Below are 18,257 nucleotides of genomic sequence, written 5' to 3' on the forward strand. Positions count from 1 at the left end.
GCTACATCTTGAAGAGATGAAGGAGAAGCAAAAATATGCTATTTTTTAAAAACATAGTTGCAAATCACACTTTTTTTTTTTTTTTTAATTTAAAAAGGCATTGGCCATCTGTGATTTTGCTGTTTTTATTTTGCAGAGATATGATAGCTACTGGTTGTGAGGATAAAAACGTTCGTGTTTACTACTTGGCAACCAGCTCTGATCAACCACTGAAGGTTTTCACTGGGCATACTGCAAAGGTGTTTCATGTACGGTGGTCTCCTCTCAGAGAAGGAATCCTCTGCAGTGGCTCTGATGACGGGTTAGTATTTCTGAGCAATTAGAAAACTTAAACCTCAAGCAGGAATATTGGAGAAACTTAAGATCTTTACTTGTAATGGTGTTGTGAATACTTAATAATCTAAATCTCTGCCTTGTTCAGATTCAGGCTTTAGCTTTACTCTTAGCTTTATGTAGTATTTGGGCAGCAGGATCATTATCTAAAATTGTCACAACTGCTGTAGTTGTGCAAGTTTCCAAATCCTTTCCCAAGAGTAGGGTCAATGCCTGATACTATTACTGCAATGAATAACACAAGAGGGATACCACATGTTTACATTACGTCTAAAGAAACAGGTGCAAGACCTGCTCTTATTTGATTTGATATTTTTCAAAAGTATACTTAAGTAGAATCTGCAGAGAATTTTAATGAGTATTAGATACTTCTATGTTGTTGGTTTGATGACGTTGCTTTTGAGGGAGAGCCCATCAGGCCATGGTAAGCAGGAGGAAGCATTTTTCTATGATTCAAAGCCACTTCCCTGCACAGTATAGAAGATATTTTTGTAAAGGATATTTTGTAAAGTTTGGAGTATTGGCTTCTATTGCTTTCCACATTAGCATTCATTAGAGGTTTATATTTGAAGCAAAATCTATTAGTTCATAGTGTAGTGATTCATGACAGGAAACAACTTGATAGCAAACTTCTTGTCAATAAAATACATTGAATGGGACTTGCCCTAGGATTGAACACTGAGGAGCATTCTGGTGACTGGTCACCAGCTAGATTTAGCTCCTTTCACTGCAATCTTTGAGCCCTGATGTGAAGCAAATAAATATTCTGATAAATTTGAAACTTAAAATATTGCTGAAGTAGAGAGATAATTATATTTCAATAGGTGATCTGATGGAGATTGATCTCTTATCATGTTTCAGTACTGTTCGAATATGGGATTATACACAAGATGCTTGTATAAATGTTCTTGGTGGACATACAGCTCCAGTACGGGGACTTATGTGGAATCCTGAAATTCCTTACCTTCTAATATCTGGCAGCTGGGACTATACAATTCGAGTCTGGGATACAAGAGATGGAACATGTTTGGACACAGTTTATGATCATGGTGCAGATGTATATGGTAATATTTTTTAAATTTTGTTTTATTTCTGTATTGAAATGCATTCTGTTTTAAAATTTATACAGTAATTTAATCAAACAGGTTATTAGATAAACTTACTTGACTACATTTTTAAATGTCCTTTCTACTAGGATTAACATGTCATCCTAGTCGTCCATTTACTATGGCATCCTGCTCTCGCGATTCCACTGTGAGACTCTGGTCATTGACGCCTCTTATAAACCCTCTACAAATAAATATTATAACAGATAGATGTTGGGATGATATCATTGGTAATCCAGGTAAGCAAACTGTATAAACCATTATTTTCATTTTCTTTATGTTACTGCTCTTATTCCTTTGGTTGTTTTTTATTTTAATTTCATGTATAACTCTTTGTGTGTGTTAGATCGTGCCGTGGAGCCTGGCGCTCCTCCTTTGCTATGTGGTAAAGTTTCCAGGGATATGAAACAAGAATTGGAAAAATTGTCAGGAAATCCTCGAGGAAAAAAACTACGGTGGTTTTCAGAATATTTTTCAGTAAGTATTCTGCAAACTTAGGGATGTTGTCAGTGTGCATTACTTTCTCTTCTGAAGTCAATCTCCAAAATTGAGATTTCTTTCTTCTCCACCATTTTTTTCTGTTTTTTGAAGGGATCTTAGAAAATAGGCAGAAGTCAGTTCTATTTCTTATAGAACTTAAGGTCTATAGGTCTGCATATAAAAATGACCATGATTTAATTGTTTGTCAGTTGTGAAAAACAAATCTCACTAATTTAACTTTGCAAAAAACAAACCATTTTTTTGCAAAGTTAAATTAGTGAAATAATATCATTTTCTATAGGAAAGGTTAATTTGACAGCAATTTGCTATTGAAGAAAATGAAAATATGTGTTTAATCAAAGTGCATTAGAGCTTTTTAATTTTTAATTAATCAAAAGAACACCGTCATTACTGATAAGATTTGAACTGCCCAAGTGTCTGCGCCCAAATTGCTCTTTATGTTCTAGGAACTGTAGATCCGGATCTGGCGTACCTCGGGATCCATCTATTGCCTTTTCTCCATTGCACAGTAATATTTTCTATAAATTGCTGCCTCTCAGTGCAAATGAGTTAAAAATATGGGTTCCTGTGAGGGCTTACCTGCATAGGAGCTGCATTTGAGGTAGAACAAGGACAAAATTACCTGGAACTACAGGTTCTACTACTACTGGAGCTCATGTCAAACGCTGTTGTAATTTAAGTCAAAACACTGATCTAAAAAGACCTAGTTCATCTAAAGTATTTATTTTGAGTTCTAGCTAAATTGAAGTATATGACTTAGAAATGCTGAAACAATCTTTCTTGATTTCAAACTTAGACATTTTCTCTTTTGTTAAAAATATATTTATGGAATTCCTTATCTTACAGAAGTTATAAATTTTGATTTCCCATGTTGATTTGAGAGTAAAACTGTTATAAGAATATTAGAATTTTCCAAGAACAAAAGCTTTTTTGATCAGGTATGCTCAGTGCTTTTTGAGTCCAGAAAATGAGGTATTGTGCTAAACTATGAGGAGTCTAATAATAATTTTAATGGGCAAAAAAAAGAGAGAGTAGTCTTTTTTTTGGGGGGGGAGGGCGGGAGTGGCCAGGGGGGCAGGGGGAGGGGGTGGGGAAAGATTTCCCTAGTAGGATTTTATACTTTTTACCAGCTCAGAAATAATTGGACTTCTAAACTTGTGAACCTGTTTTTCTTAGAAAAGCTTCTTTAGGTCAAAGGTTTAATGATTTTTTTTAAGCTTTTAAATACTCACTCTCTTCTAGACCTCATTCAGTGTTAAACTGTTGTCCTGCTTCTACAGAAGGATTGATTCAAAGGCTTGACCAATAGAAATGCTTAAAATTTATTTTTAAAAATTATTACAGTTCTACTATATGTGTCTGTTTTAAGATTTAATATTAAGATAGTAAACCAGGTTGTGGCAGTCAAGCCTTGAGGCTCTTTTCTACCTGGCCCATATCTTTGCTTTACAGAAAGTGGTAAACAAGTGCTGGGTCAGCTCCTGCTGTGTAGACACAAGATAGCTTGTATTTCTTTTGAAAGCAAAAGGGAAAACTCTAATGGCAAGCCCTCAGCTATGTCCAACCATAACCAAATAGGTTCATGGATCTCACTGTATCTTTACGGCCTGCAAGAAGACTGAAGAACTTGTAGTATCTTGAACTGATTCATGTTTTCATAATAAAAGTTCTAATATTGAAATGATCTGAAATTGTATTTCTTGGAGTTGACTGACAAATGTTTTCTAATGTCTTTGTAAGTTCAAGTTTCTCTCTTGAACATTACTGTAATAAAGTTCTTCTTCCCTAACAATTTTAGCCTCCAGGAGGCAGCAAAAATTTGTGGGATTTGGTTGCTGTAATAAAAGGACAGGATGACAGTTTGCTTCCACAAAACTACTGCAAAGGAATTATGCATATGAAACACCTCATTAGATTTAGAATGGTAAGTGAAGCACAAACAATATGTGAAAATGGTTGTTAGGCCATGTAGTATTTCACTATTTAAAAATAACATTCAATGCTTTACAAAAGGTCGCAATTTCATGTCCAAAGATATTTGTGCAATACTAGTTCTTCACTGCAATACTACTCTGTTACAATAGTATGTAGCTAAGTCTGTGTGATTTCACGCATACTCAGTGTTAAAATGCAAGGTTACAGTTATTAACTAGAAAAGCATTTTTCAAAACAATTACAAGAAATTGCAAAGCAATCATCACTACCGTTTCAGCTATGAAGCAAGTTTGTCTTGCCTGTTATATACACTGTACTTTTATGTTTGGTAAACTCAGATTATTTGATTGTATAAACATCAAGTGTGTAGCTATGTTCAGATGTACAGACAGGGGAATTCATGTCTGAAAATGAAGGAAAGTCAGCAGAAATATGTTCTGCAGGTCTCTGGAAGAAGGAATGGGTAAACAAGAACCTGTAATTTATATGAATATGCAGCTTAAGAGTGACTTGGATGAGAAGAGGAAATTTAAGTACTAGGCCATAAATTTATTAGTAGCTGCATTTATGAATATGCAACCAGATACACAGTTTGTGTAGAATATGCAGATTCATCATTCTGTCAGGAAGTTCTTAGGAATACTAAAGAATCCCGTACTTTAATGACTGGACTGTAAATAGAGGAAAGATTATCTTCTGGTATGGATCAGGGAATGCTCTTGCCAGCCCCCGGGCTAATACTTGCCAGGTATCACATGTTGTTTACTGTTAAATGCTATTTTGCAAAATCACAGGCTCTTTAAGAGTGTCCTACATTCCTTATGACTCTCAAGTGATTAAAGATGATTAGTATTGTTAACTGTAATAATAGCAGCTGTTCTGCTAATCCTATGGAGTTCTGTTTGTGTGTCCATGTGTCAAAAACAACAGTTTTCTCAGCCAGTTTGCCTGAGAAGACATTAAATTTTGACTTGTGCAGTGCAAGAAGTCTGTTTATCCCTGCAACATGATTTCATGCATTTATAACCCCATTGATCTAGAGTAACTACAGTAATTGCTGATCATTCTGTGGACCTAGATTAAGTGTTCACATTAATTAAAAGCATTTCCCCCCCCTTCTTACTGACTCAGAGTCTTGTTTGAGACCTTTAAGAGAAAGTAGGGGGTAGGGTAATGCTGATTACTTGTTAAGGACTGCTAATACTCTCTTTTCCATAGGAAACTGAATAATGGCACTGCAGCACCTAGACATTTCAGGATGATCTAAGGATGTAGACCAACTGTCTTTTTTCTGTTTTTAGGAAACAGTGAGGATGTATTGGAGCCTTCAGCAGGAAAATAATAAAAAATATAGAAGTGCTGAGGAAAAAAATTTATGTAGTTTGTTTAAAAAAACCCAGATCCTTGTGAGCTGCCATTGGTCTACATGGCAGTTTACTTTGGTGAAGAATGTTCAAAATTCATTTTCCATCTTCAATATAGGGTACTGCAAAATCATGAATAACCAAATGCCACCATTGTGCATTGATGATAGAATCCAACTGAGAATTCTTGAAAAGCTTCCTTTGCTTTTTTTTTTCTGTTAAATATAATTCTGTTGCAGCTTGTTTCTCAAACTCTGACAGATGAATAAATTTAGTCTTATCTCCCCAACTAATATAAAAATTGCAGTAGTTGGGAATATAAGTAATTTCTTGGCCATATGGTTAATGGGACATGACAGATCAGACCACAGAGCCTATTGTCTACCAGTTAAGCCTACTGTCTTTGTTATTTCTTTATGTGGACATCATTGTAATGGTAATATGTACAATTTCCAGCTCTGTATGGGTTATGTTCATAAATATTTTTTTTTCAGTTTCAAAATATCAAGACTTTTATGAGGCACATCTGGGTGAATTACTATTATATATGAGAATTGAAAAAAAAAAACCCTAAGTTAATAAAGGAAGAGAATCAAGGAAAATGTATGTGTATAAAAAACCTCAAACACAGTTACTTTAACATCAATAACATAGTTCAGTGTAATCTCATTGAAATCTCTTTCAATTCGCCTTTTCTCTAAAGAATTTTTTTCTTAAACTATAATCTTTATATTCCACTGTAATATCTGGCAATATTCCATTCTTAGGAAAACTTGTTTTCATCACAGAAAACTTCTTAATCTTTTTTTTTTTTTTTCTCAGTCCAAGGCCCAAGAACTGACAACAGTAAAGATGTCTAAGTTTGGAGGTGGTATTGGTGCACCAAGCAAAGAAGAAAGACTCAAAGAAGCTGCAGAAATACATTTAAGATTAGGACAAATTCAGCGATATTGTGAGCTAATGGTAGAACTTGGAGAGGTAAAATATCAGAACACTATTGAAGAATAATAAAATATGAAGGTTTCTGAAAACCTTCATATTTGCATATTTGCAGCTACCCTAGCAAAGATGGGGAGGCAATAAATGGGTCACTGGTCCCCAAACCAGTAATCTTGTTCCAGTTTTTTTTAACATATGCAGTCTAAAGCATAGCTCATTCCTTATTTAACTTTTGAGAAATCTATTTTTAATGGAAGAAAAATTACACTAGTTCAAAATATGGCTGTTTCTCAAATTAAAATTATCAGGTTAAATGCATTGCTTCTTTCTTCTAGTGGGACAAAGCTCTCTCAGTTGCACCTGGTGTATCAATGAAATATTGGAGGAAGTTAATGCAAAGGTAAGTTAATAAAAATATTATGGCAAATTGTAGCTTCAGTCCATAAAAGGACATAGACAAGTGGGAAGGATGGATAGTAATATCAGTTATAGTTGTCTTTTGTTACAGCGTTCTAGTGATGTTACCTTTTGTTCAGTAAGCTTTGGGATGGAGCTGGGGAGGATTTCAACAATAACTTTCTGTACAAGAAGCAAAGGGTTGAACATAAATTGCAACTTCATAAACTCTTTAGTGCAGTATTTACGTTTTGCAAGTCTGGAAAGGCAGATGGTTTTCAGTGAACTTTATACAGCTTCATCTAACACCTAAACCATATAGATAAGTTTGGTGATTGTTCATATATGTAGATATTTCTTGTTTATTTATTCATTTGTTTAATTAGGAGAGCTGATCAGTTAATTCAGGAAGAAAATGATGATGTCATCCCATACTGTATAGCTATCGGCGATGTGAAGAAACTGGTTTCTTTCTTTACTTCAAGAGGTCAGCTTAAAGAGGCTCTACTTGTTGCACAGGTATTGCTACAGATATATCAGTGTGGGAGATGTATTTAGCTCTTAGCTTGTAACTCAGAATATGACATGCATATATAAAAGGCTAGCTCTTTTCACTTTAGCAAAATAGCTGAATAATGATGCCCAAATCTTTACTTCCATGTGGTGTTGAACAATTTTTATGCAGAAATCATAAGGAGGTACCTCATGTTTACAGATTTAAAGCCTTATTCTTCTAAACTGCAAATGACCATACTGAAAACTGATGTGTTCAATTTCAATTGAAATGGAACCTGATTTTCAACAGTCAGTATTCCCCTTAACATCAAAGTCGTGTAGGATTTCATTTCTCTTGAATTTCTGCTGAGAAATCATCTGTCTGTATGTTTTAGCTAAATAGCTGAATAATGTACAGAATGTAACTTTGACACATACTTAGATTTAACAAGCTATAATGTTTGAACTTCAAAGCAAGTTAAAGCTTCAGAAGGATCTTAATTTTTCATGTAAGAGAGGTATTGCAGAGAGATACTACAATTCATAGAATAATCTTTGTCTCAAAGGTTTAATAAGATAATAATAAGCAACAAAATACCAGGACTTACTTTCCCTTTTAACTGAGCCCTGAGATTTAATGGTATTATCCTAGCTACATCTTAAAACATGTGAAAGAATTTCCAAAATTCATAGAATCAATTAGGTTGGAAAATACCCCTGAGATCATTGAGTCCAACCCTTGACCAAACACCGCCTTGTCAACTGATTTCATTTTAACCCACACTGACCTCTTTGTATTTAATGTTAGAAATAAATTATTACCAGATACGAAGGAAAGTTCACATTAAGCCACTATATGCCAAACCTTTCCAGATTTTCTGGTATACCTGCTGAGAAGTATGGAAGTCTATGGACTTCATCCTTCCCTCAGAGCTGTTTGCTCATTGGAGTGTAAAAATCAAGGTTGTAGCCTTCACCATCCATTATATACAAATGCTGAAAAATCCTGCACAGATGTGTAGGAAGGAAGAAGTCTCTTGCTTCGGTAGAATTCTTGTATGTCTGGATAAAACTAGGCTAAGATTTAGCTATGAATGAGTTCATTGGTTTAAACATTCAAACATTTTCTTTGTTATAACTGGGCTTTAGAAAGATTTTTATAAATCTTAGATTATTTTTGTTGTTACTGAAAAATTTCATTTCATCTTCAGTTTGAATTGTGCATTAATTTATCTATATTTTATTCACTTCCAGGCAGCTTGTGAAGGAAATATACAGATGTTACCACTCTCCACAACAAGCAGAACTTCAAATTCTGGTGGAAACAGCACAGATGATTATAATGAGTAAGTTGTTCTAGTTTGTATGTAAAACCTCATCTTAGTGCAGAGTGTAAAGTCATTAAGGGAGATAAAGAAAAATGGTTTAATTTGGCATCAGCAATTTAGAGTTCAACAAAATATTGCATCTTCTAGTACTTAGTTAATAGAGTTACTAACTACTTGTTGCTACATTAATTTCCCTATTCTGTCTCCTGGCACAAAATGGATTTTTCATATGTATGTATTATAATTATAAATGTCCTTTTCACTTGCTTGATATTTAAGATGCATTCCTGTGCACTTAAATATATAGCATATTACCTTAGAACCTTTGGTAAGTAGAGTAAGCTTTAGCATTAACAAGTATCTGTGATCCCCTGTTATTACACATAATCTCTTCCTGAAGCTTTGCTGTTTGTCATCAGTGAAGGTTCTGATAATGTTAAATAAAAAATCAAACTGAGAGAGTAGGTTTAGATTGGATATTAGGAAAAAATTCTTTACTGTGAGAGTGGTGAGGCACTGGCACAGGTTGCCCAGAGAAGCTGAGGATGCTCCAAACCTGGAAGTGTGCAAGGCCAGGTTAGATGGGGCTCTGTGCAACCTGGTCTAGGGGAAGGTGTCCCTGCCCATGGCAGGGGGCTTGGAACAGAATGACCTTTAAGGTCCCTTCCAACACAAGCCATTTTGTGATTCTATGACTCTCATTGTCCATGCCCATAAAAAAAACCCAAATATGCACCTCTCCTTGTCTAGAACAGCACTCCAAAACCTGAATTACATTATCAAGTTATAGGTGTAGTAAAAAAAAGGAGTTTAGAGGCAGTGTAGTTACTTCATTTACCTGAGCAGTTTTTGAGGAGTTAGAGAAATAATGGTTCAGAGTTTACAGGTACAGATTGGATATCCAAATATTTGATTTTTCTTCTGTCAGTCTGAAGAGACATTTCTGTACTGATGTAGACTTTGGGAAACTGACCCACCTCAGTATGCACCAACAAAAGTAGTGGATGAAGCTGAAACAGATTGCATTTTTCAAGCTAGTAGTGCCATCATCTGTGAGTCAAATATAGCAACTTTTAGGGTACAGAAGCAAGTGTGGTGAATTTCACAAAAATTAAGACCCAAGGCAAGACTCCAACATTAAAATGACCTTGCAGAATTAATTTTTTGTTCTTGCAGTCTCCTGCAGAGGGTCAGTAAAGAACTGGCAGATTGGTATTTCCAGGATGGCCGTGCAGTGCTTGCAGCATGTTGTCATCTGGCTGTTGAAAATATAGAGGTATTTTTTTATAAATTTAACAATGAAAAAGCCAACATTGACTTCCTTTTTAAATCTTCACACGTGTTTTAAAATTTATGTGTCACATTCTAAAATGGTATTTGGTATTTGATTTATTTATGCAGAGTTAGATCCTTATAGTATTAAAGTTAGTAGCAAAACTTGCTTGATTCTATTAAATTCAAGGTTTCTTTCATGCACAGAAGGTAGCATGGTCTTGAATTGTATTTACAGTATCTTGTTATATTAGATAATATAAGATATTTAAGTACCTTACATCTAAGTGTTACTGTTTATGGTGACTCAAAATACCCATTCCAAACTGGAAGTTATTTTGCTAAAGAAGATGCAATCTCTGCCTTAAAGAACTTACAGTCTAAATGAAGAAGTAAGTAGGAAAAAAACCCCCAACCCTCAGTACAAAAATAGAACTGACATGTAGGAAACATTTGATTACATTTTTTAAATTGTTTGTAGTTTTACAAATTGTGTCTTTTCCTCATTCTCTCTGGATTTTGTTGCTGACTTAACAAGTTTTTCCTCCTCTATCCCCCAAATAAGTATAATTCCATCTCAATGAGCTGTTCTGAGAGAAATTGAGAATCATTTAATGCCTGTATTTCTAAATAAGCATATTTCAAGTTGTTATGTAGTTCTTAGGGTCTGACATTCTGCTATGCCTGTCAGTAACTCTGGTTGCTGAGAGAGAGTAAGAACAGGACAATTCTTCTCATTTTCTTGGCATTCTGAGTCTCATTTCATTGAAAGAGAGGGGAAATATACACTCTGAATTCTAGTGTCCTTAAGATTAGATGGAATTCCTATCATGCATTTTAGGCATCGTATTTATGTGATCTCTTCAGCTGAAGAAAGGAAGATTCTGCTAAAGGAAGTCTATTTAGTTATTTAAAAAATTATTAACACGTGGTGCACAATTATTTACTCATTCAAGAGACCCTGAGTATATATAATTGAGTTTAATTATTGCATATTTTGTCCTTCTATAAAAAGTCTCATAAGTGAATGTGATATGCTTAACATGGTGAGTGCCCCAAAATGCTTATGCCCCTTAATGATATTTTTTCATTGAGCAAGCTTGCGATGGCAAATCTGATTCGTGGAAATGAACTGGAGTTGGCAATCAGTGTGGGTACTGTCTTAGGAGAAAGTGCAGCACAAGCAACACATTATGCCCTAGAACTACTAGCAAGAAAATATATGGCAGTAATGACATGGTAAGAATTTCTTAACCCAAAGATTTATTTTTTTCTCCGTGATAAAACAATCAAAATATGTTATTGTGAAACTTTTGTAGAGATCCAACCACCACGGGTAGGGAGAATAAAAATTGCTCCTTGAACAAGGATTGCTGTATTAGACCTTTGAAGTACAGGGCATGCAAATGTTCTACTTTAATCTCAAAATACATTCCATATGCATTGTAAATGAGAGAGGAGTCATTGTCAGAGTATGAAACCCACTGAAAAAAATCCTAGCTACTTGGGCAATAGGTAGCATATGAAGTCCTAGTTTATATTGAGTAACAAGAATTGCTTCAGAAAAAGTAAGGCTGGAATTGAGTTAAAATGTCAAAAGGAGCAGTAGCTTAAGTAGGATATGTGAAGTGATTTTTAAGTACTTGGTTGAAAAATATAAAACTAAGAGTCTGAGGAATTATCTTCTGTTGGTATTAGGAACACAAGACTGCTGAAAAGATTTAAGGATGAAACAGGATTACTATTTAATTCTGCAGAAGTAACTTCTCTCTTGCATATGACAGCTTTCTGTCATAAATTTTCTTTTCCTCATTGTAGTGGTTTTGCTTTGAAGAATACAACTTCTCATTTTTTATCTAACAATGAAAAAGCAGAAAACCTTCCTAATGTGTACTTGGCAGCTGTATAACTGTTTCGTAATTAACATTTCATAGAAAATGTGCACTTAAACAGTTAAGGATCCGTTTTTCTTCTACAGTTAATATTTGCTGATGTATCTAGAGGTAGCCTGAGAGAAACATAGTGGAACTCCTCTCTACAGAACATTTAGCTTGCTGTAGACAATGAAGCATTGTAGAAAATGCTAAGATAAGAAATGGTGACTTTCATTTTGCCATGGTTTAGCATGTCTGCTTTCCTACAGTCTTAATAGGGTCATTTTGGTAACTCCGTCGGCAGATTTAAAGTGTCTGAAGCTCCTTGTTTGATCTCCCTGCATTCATTGTAAAGGGTGATTTTTATGTAGCCTCCAATAGGAAGCACTGGATGTGGATTTAAGAAAAATAGTGTATATTTTTTTCAGTTCCTTAAGAAAAGCTTGTTGTGATCTCAGGGCTGTAATAAGTGCTTGTGATAGTATGGCATTTATGTTTAGGTACATAAAGCTTCTGCAAACTTATGGCATGTGTACACTGAAGTCTACATGGGTATAGATGAGAAAATGTTACAGCGGTGTAGCACATATAGCCCAGGTATACATCTGAAATTGTCAGTGGGTTTCACATGCTGTACTGAACACCCTGCAATCCTGGATTCTGATTGCCAGCCATTACAGCATATTTTTTCTATTCTGTAGGAAAAGATCAAAGATTCATGGATCTCTTTGTTTTGTAATAAAGAGATTCGCACACAGCATAATCCCCTTGGTTCACTGCATTCGTAAGATCATGTATGGGGAAGCTGGAGTTCAAGGGTCTCTGATAGTTGAAGGGCTCCCTTTTTGTTTTACTGGTGGTTATGCTTAGAGATATCCATCAGTTGGAAACATTTCACTGTAGTGAAGCACTTAATTGTAGACACCAAAAGGAATACAAGAAGGATAGATTAATATACCCTGATAGATTAATACAGAAATCAGTTACTGGTGGAATGTTTCTTGGGTTTTGGTTGGCTGTCTTTAGAAGTGCTCTAAAATATAAAATCAAGCCAAAAAATAAGTCAAAACTAAACATTCATGCACTTTCCTAAATCTACAGCCTTGAGGAAATGTGTGAGTGTTTAAGGACACATTTTTATTTGTATTTAACACCTAAATACTGACAAAAGCAGCTTTCTACTATTCAAAAGGCTAGTCATATGAGATACTGAATTCTGCATATGCAAACTCAGACACCTCATTTTGATCTTTATACTCAACAGTGTTTTCAGTTTGATTTTTAAAAATCATTCCAGGTAGCACAATTTCTATGCCATTATATGAGGGCTTCTTTGAATTACTTTTTTTTCAAATGAATGTTGGATTTCAGTTTTATGACAATTTCTAATCACTTAAAAAAATGTTTAAATTGTTTATGAAGATTAATACATATGAGTAAGTGATCTTGAAAATAGCTTAAGAACTTGTGAAATATCCTAGATTCTGAAAGAGTGCTTCTGTAACTTGGAAAAGTGGCTGTTGTACAGTAATAGTATCACAGATTTTCTAAAGACATTTTGGCATTAGTTTCTTTAGGTTGTCAAAAGGCATAAAATAGAAAGCTGGTTTTTTGTTGTTGTTGTTAAAGCCAGTTGCCCTGACCCTTAGATTTGCTGTTGTAGTTTAATTATTTTCTATCAGATATTTTCTCTGTAAAGTAATACACAATTTTGTTCAATACTGTTTCAATGTCTTCCTTTTAGCTTCCCATCACTTGGATACAGGTATTTTGCTTTTTTTAGAGAAAGTTTAAGCTTATTTTCTCCCTTAATAGAGTCACACGCTTTTCAAATCTAAGTTTCCTAATTTTTAATTGTGATTAGTACTTGAAAGTGGGATAGAAAGCAGTTGCAAGTACTGGATAATAGCTTACTTGAACATTTTTAAGCTAAGAACCACATTTTGAAAATTCAGAGGAAATCAGTAGGATTTTTTGCCTTACACAGGGGCAAGTCAGTCTTGAGGTTCACAGGAGACATGACATCTGCATGAATAGAAGAGTCACAGAATAAACAGTTCTTAAAGTTTGAATAGAACAATTTCCAAATAATTTCCTAATATTACATATGTTCTCTTCAGCTGTTTGTTGCATGAAGGATAGGGTAACAAATGGTAAAAAGTTTAGGAAAATGTCAGAAATGTCAGTTTGCTAAACCAGTTTTCCTTTGAGAAGGATGAAAATAGGTATCGCATTCTTTTCTCATATAATCTGTTTCAATATCACATGAGCACCAAGCTGTTCTGGATGACTGAGAGATGTCCTATGTTGATGTCATGAAGCTTTAGAAGCCTGGAATTTTGAGGATGGTTTCATGACACAGAACCACATTATCATCTTCTTCTCTCTCAAATTTGATGGTTCCTACTCTCCCATCCCTGCTCACATATTCTTCCATTTCACTTTGAGATGGTTCTGATGCTTAAAAATTGCACAGCTGTTTAATTCAACCAAATAAAGCAACAGAAAATAAATTAATTGCTTTCCCAAAAAGATGAAAAATCTGTTGCCTCATTTTTTGAACAAAAATATTCTTAGAGACTGAGGTTGCTTCTGCACTTCTCTGGAATTAGTATTTTTTCAGTAACTCTTCTTTATAAAAGGAATGTAAAAGAGAAAATAGTTTCCTTCTATTTCAAACCATCAAGAGTAACTACATGTCATCTTTTGTTTGTGCAGGGATTTAGCAGTTGATCTTCTTATGATGATTCCTGATAATAAACTGCAGTTAGTAAAACTATGTGCTTTTTATCCTGGATGCATAGCAGAAATAAATGACCTGCATGAAAAGGTACAATGAAAAAGAATTTACCTGAATGGTAATAAGGTTTTGTATTGATTTATTTACTAATTTCAAAAAGTATAAGGACAAATAATGGATGAATTTTTCTCTACAGTCTTATATGTAACATACCCTTTTGACTCTATTAGTCTTTGTTGACTTTATTTTCAGTATTGTACAATAAATTTAGTTCTTTATTTCTATCCTTTGTGTACTCTTTCCCTGACACGTTACTTTCTGAAGTAGCTTATGATCTCCAGAATTACCTGTCAGTATGATTTATAACCTACTAGATGTGCAGCCTAATCATGTTTTGGCAGATCGACTTTCTATACAAGTCTAAATTGTTTTGTATCTTATGCCTGTAATGTCCTTAAATGCCCCCTTTCCTCTTCAGCAGCAGAAGGGTCTGCTTTGATAACTCCCTTAGGGTGCAACTCAGACTGCACACTTATTAAACAGTAGTAAAAACTTCACAAAAACATTAGCAATAAAAACTGGTACTGCTTAAATTAAAGTTACAGAACCTTTTCCTCCAGTGCTGTTCTCTGGTCTAGATGGCTTTCTTAATGCACATTATATGCAGGTATGTCTTTCAATGACTCCTTCAGAGAGAGTTTTTTCTTATTGTTATGTGCAAACATCAGTATTTCTCTGCATCTTAGAGATGTTTTTTCTTATTGTTATGTGCAAACATCAGTATTTCTCTGCATCTTAGAGAAGTGTTTGAACATTCCAGTAATTTTCTGGCAAAATGTTTGTTTTCCAGTGTAACCTTCCTGATGTGGAAGAATGCATGCGACTGGCAGAGACAATTCACGCAGATGGGGATATATTTGAAACAATAAAATACTATCTGTTGAGCACAGAACCTGAAAAGGCTCTCCCTATTGGCATTCAATATGTGAAAGGTAGGTATTTGGATGAACAATTTTAAAGCATAAGTCATTTGTATAACTTGCCTCATGAGATATTTGTCTTTTTATTTTTCAACAGAACAACTTTGTGGCTCAGATTGGACTTTAGATTCAGTCTTTCTGTATCTTGATCTTCTAAGTTACATGCCGACTGAACAGTTAATGTTGCCTAAGTGTAGTGAGTGAGTATATTTTCCTGACTTAGAAAAGTGGAACTTTCCTTAAGGGAATCTTTTGGAATGTATTTACAGGTGCACATTGTTAGTATCATTTGTTTTTGTTACCAGAAGAGGGACACAAAAAAAAATTCAGCAAGCATGCTCGTTCCCAGTCTGGAGAATAGAAGGTGGAACTTTCCCAAATTTTGAAGGTTTAGCAAGAAAACAAAAAAGATATTTTACTGCTTCTTTCTCTGTGGAGCATTTACAATGTGTGCATCAATGTTGGTTTCACGTGAAGAGCTTCACTTTGATCAGCTTTGGTTTCAGTTCCCTGAAGTGGACTTTTATGTCAAAGTCTTAAGGAAAGTTGGGCTGCCACTCTCAGAATTAACTCTAAAATAGTTGGATAGCTCTGGTTCACCTTTATGATGGATGGTTGAAGCTAGGCCTAGATGCCTGCACAAGTATATGTGTGAAGAACGAAAAAGAAAAAAAAGTTGTGGAAACTTGGTAAAACTGAAATTCACCTAATATCTGGGGCAATTTTATTTACATTTAGAGTTCTATCACATTAAAATGTCTGAGTGATGCTGTTTTTATAACTTTACATGATTGTGCTTAAAAATTGTGTTGCACATGCCATTTAAGATTTAATGATGGAGATCAATATGAAGCAGATGGAGTCTGTTTTAACAGTTCCATGACACAGAAAGTAAGCATAATCAGCAAACATATATTCTTCACAAAAGGTGGATGGATAAATTAGGTTTTAAAATTATAATGTGAATATGAGTTTGTTTAATGTTTTTGCAAATGCTTTTTGTTTTTCATGATTGACATGTTCATTTCTAGATTTCGGAATGAGTTGCTGATTTTGTGTGGCTACGTTGGTGCTTTACTTGCTATCAGAAGACAGTACAATAGCATTGTACCTGCACTGTATGAGTACACAAGGTAATACAGTGTTTTCATTAACACTGAGTAATCTCAGTCCTTATTATGGCATATACCATACACTGACCCCACTTCTTCACAGCCCCTCACAAAACAACCGAGTTCCCAGCTCTGTTACAAAGTTGTAAGGGTATACCTATCCCTGCATGTACAAGCTTCTTCACTTTCTTTATGCATTATACATGTACGAGTTTCTGAGGTAACTCAACAAGTTGTGAAACCAGGGTGTCAGTCAAACTCTTAGTTCTGTAAGAAAAACTATTTTTAGAAGTAGCTGAGTATTCAGCATCACTGCCACGTGTGACTATATGTTGCCAGTAACACTTAATTTGTATCTACCTGTAGAACATTTGCCAAGACTTCCTCAGTACGGAAAAGGAGTAGCTTTGAGTTTGGAGCCCATGACTAGGCACTAGCTTGATTCTCACCAAGAAATCCACTTTGACCTCCTGTTATTCAGTGACCTGATATTTCCAGACACTAATGACTTATAAGCTAATATTCCCAGACACCAATGACTCCCAGCTCACTTGATGTGACCTGGCCTGGTGCTCCCTGCTTGGTCCAGCTCAACCCCAACCAGCCACCTGGCTAGACTTGACCTGACTAGGCCCACCAGACCAAACTTGACTGACTTCAATCAGCTCAGCTTGACCCAATTTACCTGACCTAACCTGACCTCAACCACTTCCCGTGACCCAACTTTCTCCACTTGGCTTGACCCAGCCCAATGAAGCTTGGCCCAACTCACTTGGCCCTACTCAACCTGGCTCACTTCATTTCTTTTGGTACGCTCAACTTCATCTGACCCCACTTGAACTTGAACCAACCAACTTGGACTAGGAAGGAGAAAGACTAAGATCAATAATCTTTATATGGTAAATAAAATAGGCTGACATAGAATACTTTAGTGTTCCTTCCTCAGAGTATAACCACAATTGTTTAGTCTTCCTGTCTGGTTTGGTAATGATATCCAGCTGACTAACTTCCACTTCTCCTTCACATTTTGGGGCTGCCAATTCCTCTTTCTGTCCCCTAACTTGCTGGATAGTAAGGCCATTTCCAGTATGTCCCTGATTTTATAGTGCAAGCTATGCTGGCATTATTCTAGCTGTTACTGCTCCACTAACTGCTCTAACCAAATACTGTAGCTTTGCTTATCATCTCAGTTTATTTATCTCCTCATCAAGAATAAATGTTATGTGTATGTCGTTCAGTCCTTTCACACCTTACTAGAATTGCAAGCTTTCCAACGCCTGCTGATATTTTATCAGAATTGCCTACCAAAGGTAATTCAACAACTTAACATGTCTTTCTTCTTAGCTATCCTCATGTCTGAAACTTGGTAAGAGGATTGGGAAAAGGATCATTTGGTTGTTGTTGGTTTGTTTTTTTTCTTTTCTGAAGCTAAAGAAATAACAAGATGAAATACAAGCTTTTACAGAAGGGCTATTCTGATATGGATATTAATAGACTAGTAACAAGCAGTTTTGTAGTTTCCAGCCCATCTTAAACTGCACACTTACCTGCTTAAGGTGGACAACTTACATGCTTAAGCAGGACATTTTTAAGGTATCCAAACACAAATGAAAGATGGCTGAATTAGGTCAGGTAATAACTGCCCCTTATATTATATTTTGATAAATAAAAAATGCATCCACTGCAAGGGCTTTGAAACTGTTTTCTCTAAGTGAAAAAAGGCTGTCTCAAAGCATGCGTTGAATCATGTTTCTCTAACTGCATTTTTACCATATGTAGTATATGTAGGCAAAATGGATCCTTAATTTTAGTAAAGTTGACAATATTAAGAAGTAAAAACACATAGGGTCTTAAAATATAGAATGGCCTCAAATTAAAAAAA

The 18,257-nt window shown here is 35.1% G+C and overlaps 1 protein-coding gene across 5 annotated transcripts in view; it reads left to right on the forward strand.

Moving 5' to 3' along the window:
- WDR17 (WD repeat domain 17) overlaps window positions 1-18,257 on the forward strand; it is a 47,061-nt gene that overhangs the window by 26,163 nt on the left and 2,641 nt on the right. The window contains exons 12-27 of one of the 5 annotated variants that reach the window (XM_069013752.1): window positions 137-301; window positions 1,195-1,397; window positions 1,529-1,678; window positions 1,786-1,916; window positions 3,739-3,864; window positions 6,062-6,217; window positions 6,514-6,578; window positions 6,961-7,093; window positions 8,324-8,415; window positions 9,574-9,673; window positions 10,769-10,908; window positions 13,288-13,308; window positions 14,262-14,373; window positions 15,134-15,275; window positions 15,361-15,463; window positions 16,295-16,396. In XM_069013752.1, the coding sequence (XP_068869853.1) occupies window positions 137-301; window positions 1,195-1,397; window positions 1,529-1,678; window positions 1,786-1,916; window positions 3,739-3,864; window positions 6,062-6,217; window positions 6,514-6,578; window positions 6,961-7,093; window positions 8,324-8,415; window positions 9,574-9,673; window positions 10,769-10,908; window positions 13,288-13,308; window positions 14,262-14,373; window positions 15,134-15,275; window positions 15,361-15,463; window positions 16,295-16,396 (1,941 nt within the window). Of the gene's footprint in view, window positions 1-136; window positions 302-1,194; window positions 1,398-1,528; window positions 1,679-1,785; window positions 1,917-3,738; window positions 3,865-6,061; window positions 6,218-6,513; window positions 6,579-6,960; window positions 7,094-8,323; window positions 8,416-9,573; window positions 9,674-10,768; window positions 10,909-13,287; window positions 13,309-14,240; window positions 14,374-15,133; window positions 15,276-15,360; window positions 15,464-16,294; window positions 16,397-18,257 lie in introns of all 5 variants that reach the window. The other 4 variants (XM_069013753.1, XM_069013754.1, XM_069013755.1 and 1 more) reach the window with 4 other exon arrangements.

The sequence above is a fragment of the Aphelocoma coerulescens genome, chromosome 4 (assembly GCF_041296385.1).
Source record: "Aphelocoma coerulescens isolate FSJ_1873_10779 chromosome 4, UR_Acoe_1.0, whole genome shotgun sequence".
In the NCBI taxonomy this organism is placed as follows: domain Eukaryota; kingdom Metazoa; phylum Chordata; class Aves; order Passeriformes; family Corvidae; genus Aphelocoma; species Aphelocoma coerulescens.